The 13,184-nt window shown below is 36.8% G+C and overlaps 2 protein-coding genes across 3 annotated transcripts in view; one reads left to right on the forward strand and one right to left on the reverse strand.

Annotated features, from left to right (window-relative positions):
• LOC110463637 overlaps nt 1-13,184 on the forward strand; it is a 69,527-nt gene that overhangs the window by 17,695 nt on the left and 38,648 nt on the right. The gene's annotated exons all lie outside the window — the stretch shown is intronic.
• Nucleotides 5-13,184, reverse strand: part of LOC110463649 (bactericidal permeability-increasing protein-like) — a 26,229-nt gene continuing 13,049 nt past the window's right edge. Inside the window, exons 4-15 of the mRNA XM_021518445.1 lie at nt 9,764-9,846; nt 8,507-8,667; nt 7,591-7,654; nt 6,928-7,019; nt 5,811-5,987; nt 5,053-5,121; nt 4,738-4,908; nt 3,971-4,038; nt 3,247-3,289; nt 2,319-2,382; nt 619-695; nt 5-374 (exon numbers count right to left, since the gene is read on the reverse strand). Coding sequence (XP_021374120.1) covers nt 330-374; nt 619-695; nt 2,319-2,382; nt 3,247-3,289; nt 3,971-4,038; nt 4,738-4,908; nt 5,053-5,121; nt 5,811-5,987; nt 6,928-7,019; nt 7,591-7,654; nt 8,507-8,667; nt 9,764-9,846 — 1,114 coding nt within the window. The 3' untranslated portion in view covers nt 5-329. The remainder of the gene's footprint in view (nt 375-618; nt 696-2,318; nt 2,383-3,246; nt 3,290-3,970; nt 4,039-4,737; nt 4,909-5,052; nt 5,122-5,810; nt 5,988-6,927; nt 7,020-7,590; nt 7,655-8,506; nt 8,668-9,763; nt 9,847-13,184) is intronic.

Here is a 13,184-nt window from a genome sequence, read left to right on the forward strand (position 1 = left end):
CGACTTTGGCAGTGAGAATTTCTCTTCTGCTCACTCGTTAGAGCGTCAGACTTTTAAGCCGGAAATCCTGGGTTCGGCGCTAGCTGATGCACTGCATTCATTTTATAAACTCGCGTATATTTAATCAGCTGTTATGATAACAATAGAAATATATTCAGTATATTATTCATAAGCATACTCCGTCAGGCAATTTGAAGGCAACGTTGACTTAAATGCATATTGTTTGATAAAAAGACGACTGACATTATGTTAATTAATGTTGAAAGAACTCAAGCAATGCAGATGCCAACCAAAGAAAGACCGAGCTAATATCAATCCGAATACATCCATCATTCTTTAATGACTTCTAGGTCAGTTCCTATGATAAGCGCATCCTGAAAAATAAAGAAAATGATGTTCATCAGTCTGGAAATATGTAATTTCAAAGTTTTACCGGCAAATAATTTATTATGTTTCGCGCAAAATAAATACATAAAAATGTAAAAAAATAAAATAATACGTGATGTATTCATTTAGTGAATCGCGACTCAATGTCCTCGTCAATAAGAACAGAAATATAAGTCCGCGAAAATAAGTGCTCGAGAAATTTAAGTGTTCGACAGTAATAAATGAAATTACCTGGCTCAGTTGAATGTCAGTGTTTTTGAGTCTAATGTCATCTGACTTTATCAATGGTAATCCTGTTTTGCCCAAACCTACAAATAACAGATAATCATATTAATACAGATCATATATGATAAGAGTATTTATTACATACTTACTGATAAATACGTTTTTTTTTGTATATGCGATACGACACAATTGCTCTAACCCATATCAGCCCTCGCCGTATCACACCCCAAAACCCGTATCAGCCCCCGCCGTATCACACCCCGGTAAAACCCGTATCAGCCCGCAAAACCCATATCACACCCCGTTTGGAAAAAAACCTTGTTTTTCAATATTTCAAAAATAAAAATAAATCATAAGACAGTAGTTTTTATTACTAAATATGTAATAAACAGAATAAAACCCGCCTTTTTCCATATCACACCCAGTATCAACCCTCGACCAATATCAGCCCTCGGGCCTTCGGCCCTTGGGCTGATATTACAGTCACGGGGTGATACTGGGTGTGATATGGAAAAAGGCGTGTTTTATTCTCTATGTACATAAATAAACACAAATATTTATATTTGAATATTAGACGACACAACTTATTCCTACATCCTAATTGCTTGGAGCATAATCAATTGAAGGGCGGTGATTTGTGATATTGATCCGGTATTAATGTTTTGTTTACGAACTTCAGATTTTTATTCTCTTTATGACGTCATATTAATTGTACCGTCACAATGGTTTCTGCCAAATGCAGTTCTTTTGATGATTTTATCAGTTCCATACTGTTTAATAATAATAAAAAAACACGACATCATCGAGGTTAATGTAACTTTTATGGTTCATATAACCACGTATTCTCCTCAACAAGAGTATATAATTGATAAACATCTCCGTGGTTAATGTATTGTTTTCAACATCGCAATCCGTCAAGGAAGATCACACTCTTGTACATCCTGCCGGAGTGTGATTGCAGGCAAGAGACGTGGTGGTGACCTTTTTCGGTATTCAATACAGAGCAATAAAGTGAGTTAATACTATAAAATGACCATTGACCTTTGAACCATGAAATACTAAATCACACTTTCGTCTCTTCAGTGACAGGAAACTGTCTGTGCAAATAAGAACACTCGCATATTTTCACTCATTATATCAGTATTCAATACAAAGCAATATACATATTATATATAGTACAATAAAAATTGACTGTTGACCTTTGAACCATAAAATACTAAAGCATACTATAGTCTCTTCAGAGGAGAGGAGGTGTCTGTGCAAATATTAACACTCGTATACTATCGCTCGGTTTATGTCAATATTGCGCATTTAAGGTTTACATAATAAGCTTGTATCCATCCAGAAAAACGACCGTTTCTTAGTCAAGAAAAGGTTAAAACTTAAGTATCAATTGGACAATGATATTACCATGTCATTCCGACATTAATACATCACTGATTTGCCAGTGATGCCAATAAATGTCAAACGACGTGTTTCAAGTGTTCTGATGCAAAATACTTAACAGTCTTTAAAGACAAATGCGTCGACATGAAATGTCAAAAGAAGGTGGAAGAATAGAAATATGTTGAAATGATCAAAGCAAAGAAATGGAACAGGCGCCATGCATATTGTATAGTAGAAATCGAACAGGGCTCGAAGTATTGAGCGTTTTTAGTCACTTACTTAAAAATGCGGACAAATAAAAACGCTTTCTGAGTACTTACCATCTAACTTCGGTTTAATGTAGTCTTTTACGATGTTTTGCATGATGAAGTTGAGTGCACGTTCCTGCGGAAAATATATATGTTGGAAATTAGTAACTATGGTAGCGAAATAAATATTAATATAAGAAGCACTTGAGTGGTGTCTACGTGTATACAGCCTAAATATTATCATTTTGCAGCATTTCCGTTGATAATAAAAATAATAATGATAATTAATAATTGGAGGTTCTTTTTACCGCTTTATCACAACCTCTAAGTTCGTAGGTCGTCTCAAAGCGGTTCACACATTATTATCCGTGGTTATAGGGCCTTTGCAACCAGCCAATATCTTTCTCTACCCCCCTGGAGAGCAAACAGCCGGTGCTGCCACAGCTATCAACCAACAATTCTAGCACTGCCCAACCACGTACTCATTTACAGCTGAGTGGACTGGGACAAGCGGAGTGAAGTATCTTGTTCAATGATACAGCACAGTGTCATGATGTGACTCGAACCCGCAACCCTTCGGTCACAAGCCCGACATCCTACCACTAGGCTACCGCGCCTCCTTGATGTGTTGAATATGATAAGTTGTTGTCTCTATAATGTTGGACTATTTCACTACTATTATTTAGGAAACAAAAGTCCATTAACAAATTAAATATTACGTCAAATACAGAGGTCAAATGATGAACTCTTTCTTTAATATAATAAATAAAATGAAAATATGAATTTTAACATGTTTATATACAACTGTTATGATACGTTAATAAAAGTGATGAAATGGGTATAGATAATTAAAAAAATTCAAACAAAATGGGTTGAATAATAGATATTCGTAAGAATATCGTTAGAAATGTACAGTTTATTAATTAATTCGGTATTATTTGTTCAGTATTCTAACCTGCTCCATTAAACGAAAAATACATAAACAATACAGTTTACTCACATATATTGGATGCAGCGTTGAGTTCGATATGCAGACATTGAAACTGTGTAAGAAAAGAATATAAAAAACTATTAACTTATGAAATTTATGAATATATATACAGTTTTGTAATATTGAAATTTTTCTGTATATTGAAATAATCACTTCATTAATTTAGTCTCGAACGTGAGGAATTTTCGGGTTTTTTTTCAGCAATTTATGTTTTTTACAAATGTATAGATGCAGTTAGTAGGAGTAGCTATTATGTACACAATAATTACAATTACATAATAAACACATTTAATGTTGTAATTTATGTTATCAGCACGTTCTCGATTCTAGCAAGTTAATCATACACTAAACAAAAGGGAAAACCAGTTTTTTAGTAAACAATGCAAAATGCAATGCATTTCAGGTATTTCCACAAACAGAGGTAGAGTATAATCACGTGCAGGTCTGGGTTTTTTTTGTTGTTTTTTTTACATTTACTCGGTGTTACTAATCTTTTAAAGCGGGTTAATATTCACTTATGACGTCGTTTCGATTGTAACGTCTCACAAATCCATCACTTTCCTTCGTAAAACTTATCCTACGTTCCACCTTGTAAAATTACTTAAACATTTTTCAGCGAACTTTAATTTCGATGATAAAGTGGTTATATGAACTGGAGACAGTGATAATGACCTCGATTTCGCGTCGGTCAAAATCACCTCAACAAATGTCTATAATTCATAAATATACTCACTTCATTTTCTTTAGCTTCGAATGTAGATATCCTTTGGCGTAACTAATGTCTATGACTGAAGTCATATCCTTCAAATGAAACATAAAAAATAAAAGTTCGATTTGGAAAGACGAAAATATAGTAAAACAGCTGACCCCCTTCTTTGACGAATTTGACAAGAACACATTTAGATTATTTCTATGGGTATATTGCAACTGAATGTCAAATGTTTGCAGTGAATCTCAGTATTTGTTGTACCAGAAAAATGAGCTCTGTTTCCTGCCGAGGGATTGTTGATTCTTAATTAGTACGTTTCAGATTCCAGATGTCACTTTGTCTTCCCTTCAGTCAAACCCATTGTAATTACTTTTGCTTCTCGCTTAAACCACACATAAGAGTGCAGCCTATCGTTTTGAAATCTTCTCAAACATTCTTGATTTTATAAATACGCGTAACTTTTGCTCATTTTGCAATTCATATCAGTCGACAAATGAAGTTTTTGGCATTCCTCAACGACATCATTCATCAACGCCATATTTTATTGTGGACTTTTTAAGGATCCCTGTTCCACAGCAATACACTTGTAATACACTGAAGAATCCAATATAGTTTTTTTCATTCAAACGGAAACTTCCCTTTATCTTTATGTTAAATATAACTGTAATGGGATCAAAATATATATATAAAAATATGGTCTTTTTGTTTTTGTTTTACAACAATTATGAAACAAATTATTTCAACTTATATTACCTGCTCTTGGACCGGATGTTAGCGCATTAAATACGTACCGTATCCATGGTGAAGAGATATTGGCGTTCTGATGCAGAGGTCCTTTTTACATGCATGGTCATTGTTCCGTTCATTGTCAGATGAAGTTTTCCTTGAATTAGGGCAATATTTGGAGCTTTTCTGGACATCAAATCTACTTCTACAACTTCGTTTGGGAAACTGTGAGTCAGCTAAAACGAAACCAATATAATTCATCAGTTTTTAAATAGAGCAACGATATTCCATAGTCCATAGAAGAATTTCGGTTAGGTCGAGTTCATGATAAATTATTTTAATCAAACAAGATTAATTTATTTGGTCGTCTTTTCACTCACCTGTGGTAAAAATTTCCCGATACACACACTTCCAAACTTGCATGATGTGTTAAGAAATGCGTCATCAAACTGAAATAAAAGTAAGATATAATATCAAGCTACTCCAACTTAAAAATATAATCGTGAAATTTGTTTTGTTAATATATCTTAATGAATTCATTTTACACATAAAGTAGCCAAAGTATATATAATGGTAGAAAGTATGAGTGAGCCCCACAATACTTTTTTTGTTCGGAAACTATGATCGTTGTTATCATTGAATGTTTTTTAAATCATTAAAGTATTATCATTACAGGTTGTGTTTAACTTAGAAAACTGTTATCAGTTTTGGCTGTATCAAACAAGCGTTATCATAGATAACAATCATATAATTTGCAGAATAAAGTAAAATCCAGGTATACTGCCATCACGTGTTCTGAGAAGGTTTGGCGATAGATTGAAGAAACATATAAAGCAATTCTTAAAACAAAACGAAAATAGGTCGGCGGTAATCGAAGTGTCAAATCAAACGAGGGGCGTTATATGGAGATGTTATGGTATGTTGTATAAAACAATGGCCATTATTACTACCCTATGTGAGTCTCAAGATTATTTATCTTATATTTTTCGAAAACATTAAAAATACGTTTAGTGCTTGAAGATGCCTTTTAAACTGCAGCATTGGTATGGGGTTTTTTCAAGTGCAAACATGTTCGTTTTAAAATAACTTTTTAAAGATTTGCTGATATGTAAATTAATTGATAAACGGATATACTTACGTCACCGTTTGTTAGAGTCCTCTTCAATATGCCATGCCTCTCAGCTTGGTAACTCAAAGAGTTAAACATGTAGCCGGACACCCACACGTACACCATCTTGTCGGTGCTGTTGGTATTTGGAAATGGGCTCGGGTCAAACGGCATTGGTTCAGTAGTATTCTTCCAGTTTACGTTACCCTACAAATTAAACCATTTACGAACTTTTAATAATAGTCTTTATTTTTACTTGATGACAAACTTGAGTCAACGACTCCTTTAACATATGGTCAAGTATTTATAAAATATACAATAATTTACAAAATGTACATAAAACAGAGAATCAAAAAAATAAAACATGCTGAAATGCAATTGTATACAAAAAAAAATCCACTGCAGTACTTAAGATAAGTCCAGAAAAACTTCTTTGCATTATGTTTAAAAGACAATGGTGAGGGTGCATTTCTAACATGTTCAGGTAAAATAGTCCATGTATATAGTCCCTGGTAGGTAAAAGATTCCTTAAACATGTTTTGTTTTAAATGAAGGTAGGTAAAACAAGTTATTAGAAAAAGATCTAGAAACTCTTGACTGGACATCCGTTGTGTTTTTAAAATGGGTAAGATATTGAGGAGCCAATCCATGTAAAGCTTTGTACATTAAAACTGACTGATTGTGCAATAAACGTTTTGAAAAAAATAGTCAGTTTAACTTCTTATACATGTCACTGGATGGAGTATTAAAGTCACAGTTCAACATAACCCTTGCTGCTCTTTTCTGGGGTTTATCAAGTTCGGTTGCATTTTGGTTAAGTATTGGCGTTATAAAGAATTGGCTATAAATTGATGAAGAGAACAAAAAACCATAATAATATGAGAAAAAGAGGACTTTAAAATATGTTGGCGGTAATCGTAGAGGCAGATGGAACTAAGGGCATTATATCGAGGTTTTACTGTAAAACTTTTGTTTGTTTCATGTGACGTAAGAATCCTTATCATATGATGCTCTTTCCTACGGTTTATTTAAGATATTTTTTTGAAAAATACAAATGAAAAATGTTTTTTATCTATAACATTGATTTCGATTACTTTGGTCAAAATGTATTGACAAAATTGGCAAAATAAAGAAAAAGACAAAATACCTTAAGGAAACTTTCAATGGATTCCGTGTGGATTTCTGGAGCTTTCAGTAGTCCATAGTCAAGTTGAAACTTGTCCCCAATTTTGTGATCGACTAAAGAAAAAGTGATAAGAGAAAACATTCGCGGCACTATTACTCACAGTGATTAATCCAAATAACCGATTGTCATTTTAAAACAAAACAAAAAATATTGCTTTATGTTATGAATGTTTTAAGATGAAGACAGAACTTAAAATTACGCCTCCATCATTCATTCATCCATACATTATTTCGTTCGTTCATTGATCCAATCATCTGTCTGTCCGTTCAATCAATTTCATCCAATCATCCGTCCGTTCAACTGCCAGATCCGTCCGTCCATCAATTAAGCCATCCATTCGTTAAAAAAATCTTCTTTCGTTTAATCAGTCTTTGAGTCATCTAATCATTCACTCATTCATTGATTTAGACATTTATTGATTCATTTAGACATTCATTAATCCACTGTACCTTCACTCATTCACAATCACATCCCTATATTATTCTTTGATGTGCTACCTTTAACTCATTCACCCCTGAAATTTCACAGTGAACTATTCCAACCTTTGATTTAGAAGAGTTAAAATGTGTCTTCAAGGGTGAATGAGTTTAAACAATCTTTTATTGGAAATGGACTTGTACTCACTTCTTACACGTTGTAATGACTTCTCTAAGTCATGATTTACCACTCCTTTGATGGTGTCACAAAGCTAAAACACAAAGACGAAGATAATTGTTGCACAAATATTTATTTTAGCATGAGATTCAAGCTTTTACCTAATATGTTTACACATTGGTATATCTTTTTCAAAAAGGCTTAAAATTCCCTGCGTTACGTATGAATTAAAACTTAGCAATTTGATGTGTTTCGATTAACTAATATTACGTAGGTACTTACATATGAGTATATCTATAAGATTATGATTTTTAGAGGAAATTTATTTGCCAATTTCATGTGGTTTCATAAAGATAAATATTACAGTATTGAAACATAAACTACATTTATTGATATGTTGTATATTGTATCTAATATAGTGTCTCGTTTTAATATTTCTACTTGTATAATTTGTCTTCAGATAAGTTATTGGTAACAGGATACATCTCCAGCACACACGCAGGCATACGCACATAGGGAGATATTAGCCAGGTGACTTAGGACTAGTAGTTAGCGCCTGATAAGGCAGCACCTGTGAAATCCTCAAAATTGTACTGATTAATGTATATGCTAATTGTATTGGTTGTATAAATTGTATATCTATGTACTGTAAAGCGCTTTGGAGGGCTTATTCTAGTTAGATAGGGTGGTATATCAAATGTTGTATATATATATATTTTTTTTTTGAATGTTTTGTAAGGTCTGGTGTTAATGGGAATTTATCGTTGATATTTCACCCTTGACCCATGTGAAACATTTAAGATATAGTCTCCGATATATAACACTTTAAGAATGTTTTTTAGCAATATTTGTAATGCGTATTGGTTTCATGACATTGTATAACATGTGAAAAGTTATTAAATGAGAGAAATGTTATAAAATATTCATCTGCATAACTTTTCCTTACATTTTTCTTCAATACATCTTTCAAATAGCTCCCTATTAGCCCGTGTAGGAGGTTGTAAATTATTGTCCCGATGCTGCCTCCAGAGAATTTGACACTCACTGTGGCAATATTACAATTACAGGAAGACGTCGCTATACTTGGTCTGTTTGTGTCATCCATTCCTGTGCAAGCATGTAAGAAAAAAACTAATTATATTAATAATAGTACACTTAACGGAATAGTATTATCAGAACAGTGAATGAGCACTACTGTCTAAATAAAAATATTATTAACTTTATTTCATAAAAAAACAATTGCAAAGATATTTTTTTTATAAAACTGAAGTTGAAAATGTGTTTTCAGATGATAGAATATCAAATGAAATTCAAACATGACCAAAAACGAAAATAAAATTGACGAGTATATTACATAATAGATTAATTAATAACTTTCCCAAACGAGTCGTCAACATTTTGATATATTTTTTGTTCTTGAAAAAATTAAAATCATAATTATAATAATGTTTAATTTCAGAAGTAAACAAAATAGGGAATGTATCATTTTACTTACATTATCGAACCCATCATCATTTTAGCATATATAACTTGCCGAGTTTCATTCTTGCAATACAAGCTTTCCTGTGTTCATTGATGCCACAAAGCTTTACCAATTTTCATTATATAATCATTTTAGCATCAGTGACTTTCCTATTTTCATTTCCTGACATAAGCTAACCTATATTCATTGAGGCAACAATACTGCCTCATTATTTTGTGCTAGTTAGGCACGTCCTCACGTGGCCTTGGCAGCTGATAGAACGTTAAACAAATTTGGTTTGTTTGGTTTGTTTGTGTTTTACGTCCTATTAACAGTTGTGGTCATTTGAGGACGTGACAGGTTTTGATGGTGGAGGAAAGCCATTGTTCTCGGAGAAAAACCACCGACCGACGGCCAGTACCTAGCGTCTGTCCCCACGTAAATCTCGAACCTGCGACCAAGTGGTGGAGGGTGGTAGCAGAATGTCAGACGCCTTAACCACTTGGCCACCGCGGTCCCCGTTAAACAAAACAAAACCAAAACAAAACATGCTTGCAACATTGTCTTACATGTGTAATATTAGGCCACAAAGCTTTCCCATTTTCACTACGTGGACACTAGCCAACCCATAATCATTTTGGCACCAATAACTTTCCCCTTTTTATTCCACTAACATTACTAACCTATATTCATATAGGCAAAGACAGCTTTCCCAATTTCGTTTTGATAGCATAAACTTACCCATCTTCATCCAGACATCAAACGACCCGCCACTCATACTAACGTCTAGCCCACCATGGTCACTGATTTTAATTGGAATAAACCTGTCAATGAGAAATGTTAACAATGACATTTCATTTCAATAAACATTATTGTTAGCAACAAACGGATTGGACAACAGAAAAAGACTACATAAGTCTTTTCTCATATTATACCACAAATATAAAATTCAGGATGAAGCGAAAAAAATAAATAACAATCTTACATGAACAAGATGTTTTGTATATCTTTACAAAGAACTATGTATACTCTGAAATTACTCATTTTTGTGAGGTTTTTAATTTCATTTATTTCGTTGGTAATTATCATCCACGAATTCATAGGTCATCGAAGTAGTTTTAAGTTTGACATCAAGCATTAGTCCTCCGTTTGAGTGGGTATTCGTAGCCCACCAATTCACGTAACAAACGAAACGGTATTTTGTCAGCGTTTGGGCCCCACGAAAATATCTGATTTCACAGTTTATTAAAAAGGCGATGAAAATAACATACGTTCACTGAATCAAATTATTACTTACATTGGAATAAATATAATAATGATATAAATATTTTTACACGGACCTTACAAACACTTACTGACGTCACACCGGACTGGCGTCCTTACCGCGTCCTAAACTGTCATATTTTGGAGAACGCCGATGGTCGCATTGAGAACGCCAATCATTTTTCTAAAATAAATCCAGATTTCGAGTCAGCCGTCACACCGGAGTTCTGTGCTCTGCGATCTGTGTATGTACACGGCGTTCCCAACACGACCTTACCGCGTTCTTACTGCGTCCTTGGAGTTTCTATTGAGTTTACACGGCGTCACTGCGGCGTCCATACGGCGATCAGCGGCGACCCCACTGCGTTCTTAGCGTTTCTACCACGACCTTACCGCGTGCATGGCGTTCCCACGGCGACTGCAGGGCGACCCAACGGCGTCCTCGCTGCGAGTATAAGACTCCACTGTTCTTTCGGAAAGCTTCATTCATTATTTTACTCTCATCCGTTGAGGTCACGTATTTTATCCGCCCTGACATCGCGGTAAGGACGCCATAGACGTGATGGGGTCGTGATAAGAACCCCATAGACGTGGTAAGGACGCAGTAAGGTCGCAGTAAGGTCGCCATTGGTTCCCTCGATCCTTTTCTCCGCGTTTACATGGCGACTCTACCACGTCTGTACTACGTTCCTTGGCGTTGTTCTGGTTCCTACTGCGATGCTACGGCGACCATGGTGACCTCAGGGCGATCCCACGGCGTCCTGAGCCAGGACGCGCTCAGGACGCCGAACCTCGGCGTCTACTTTGAACATGTCCAAAGTAAACGCCGTCGCTCTGAGACCTTCGGCGTCCTTGGGGTCCCCACGGCGTCTTGATGCGTTCTCACCGCGACCCTACGGCGTCCATGGCGTCCCTTCCACGTCCTGGGTCGCCGTAGGGACGCCGTAGGGACGCCAGTCCGGTGTGACGGCTGTATTACAGGCACAGGGGCGGATCCAGGATTTCCTAAAAGGGGGGGCCGAGAAATTTTTCTTAATATTAAATGGTGTGCTGCCAATGGCAGCATCCCGGGCGAGTAGCGCGAGGAGGGGGGTGGTACGGGAGGGGGTCTTCCCCTTCCCGTAAGGGGGGTTTGGGGGATCTCCCCCCAAAATATTGTGTTTTCTAGAACGTCTCAGAACGATTTCCCGTGTTCTGAGGATTGTTTTTATGTTTAATTAACAAGAAGAAATAAAACATATTTTAAGTATGGCCCAAAGACAGTTTTTGTGTACTGGAAAGAAAATTAAAGTTTTGGTTTAAATTCTCTACCAACAGCGTGTTTTAGAAGTCAGATGGTATTATTATAGAGGCAACCTGGTGATGACAAATGTATGAATCCACAGGGGGCTTGTTCATTATTACCTAATTTGGCGTCCCGCCCGCAAGGGGGATACGAAAGGTATTTACACTAGTGGATGGGGTTATACGTATTGGTAGGGTTGCACTAGTGGGTTTGGATACAATAGTAGACGGGGTTATACGTATTGGTAGGGTTACACAAGTGGGTGTGGGTACACTAGTGGATGGGAGTTATACGTATTGGTAGGATTCCACTGGTGGGTGTGGGTACACTAGTGGATGGGAGTTATACGCATTGGTAGGATTACACTGGTGGGTGTGGGTACACTAGTGGATGGGAGTTATACGGATTGGTAGGGTTACACTAGTGGGTGTGGGTACACTAGTGGGTGGGGGTACACTAATGGATGGGGGTTATACGGATTGGTAGGGTTACACTAGTGGGTGTGGGTACACTAGGGGATGGGAGTTATACGTATTGGTAGGATTACAATGGTGGGTGTGGGGACACTAGTGGATGGGGGTTATACGTATTGGTAGGATTACAAAGGTGGGTGTGGGTACGCGTGGATGGGGGTTATACGTATTGGTAGGATTACAAAGGTGGGTGTGGGTACGCGTGGATGGGGGTTATACGTATTGGGAGGGTTACACTAGGGGATCGGAGTTATACGTATTGGTAGGATTGCACTGGTGGGGGTGGGTACACTAGTGGATGGGGGTTATACGTATTGGTAGGGTTACACTAGTGGATCGGAGTTATACGTATTGGTAGGATTGCACTGGTGGGTGTGGGTACACTAGTGGATGTGGGTACACTAGTGGATGGGGGTTATACGTATTGGTAGGGTTACACTAGTGGATCGGAGTTATACCTATTGGTAGGGTTACACTAGTGGGTGTGGGTACACTAGGGGATGGGAGTTATACGTATTGGTAGGGTTACACTCGTGGGTGTGGGTACACTAGTGGATGGGGGTTATACGTATTGGTAGGATTACACTGGTGGGTGTGGGTACACTAGTGGATGGGAGTTATACGTATTGGTAGGGTATCACTAGTGGATCGGAGTTATACGTATTTGTAGGGTTACACTAGTGGGTGTGGGTACACTAGTGGATGTGGGTACACTAGTGGATGGGGGTTATACGTATTGGTAGGATTACACTGGTGGGTGTGTGTACACTAGTGGGTAGGGTTACACTAGTGGGTTTGGTAACACTAGTGGGTAGGGTTACACTTAGTGGGTAGGGGTACACTAATGGGTATAGTAACACTAGTGGGTAGGGTTACACTAGTGGGTTTGGTAACACTAGTGGGTAGGGTTACACTAGTGGGTTTGGTAACACTAGTGGGTAGAGTTACATTAGTTGGTAGGTTTACACTAGTGGGTTTACATTGGTGGGTAAGGATACACTAGTGGGTTTGGTAACAGTAGTGGGTAGGGCTACACTAGTGGGTTTGGTAACACTAGTGGGTAGGGTTACATTAGTGGGTGGGGGTACACTAGTGGGTTTGGTAACACTAGTGGGTAGGTGGTTTTTTTTTTTTTTTTTTT

The sequence above is a fragment of the Mizuhopecten yessoensis genome, unplaced genomic scaffold (assembly GCF_002113885.1).
Source record: "Mizuhopecten yessoensis strain PY_sf001 unplaced genomic scaffold, ASM211388v2 scaffold1511, whole genome shotgun sequence".
NCBI lineage: Eukaryota > Metazoa > Mollusca > Bivalvia > Pectinida > Pectinidae > Mizuhopecten > Mizuhopecten yessoensis.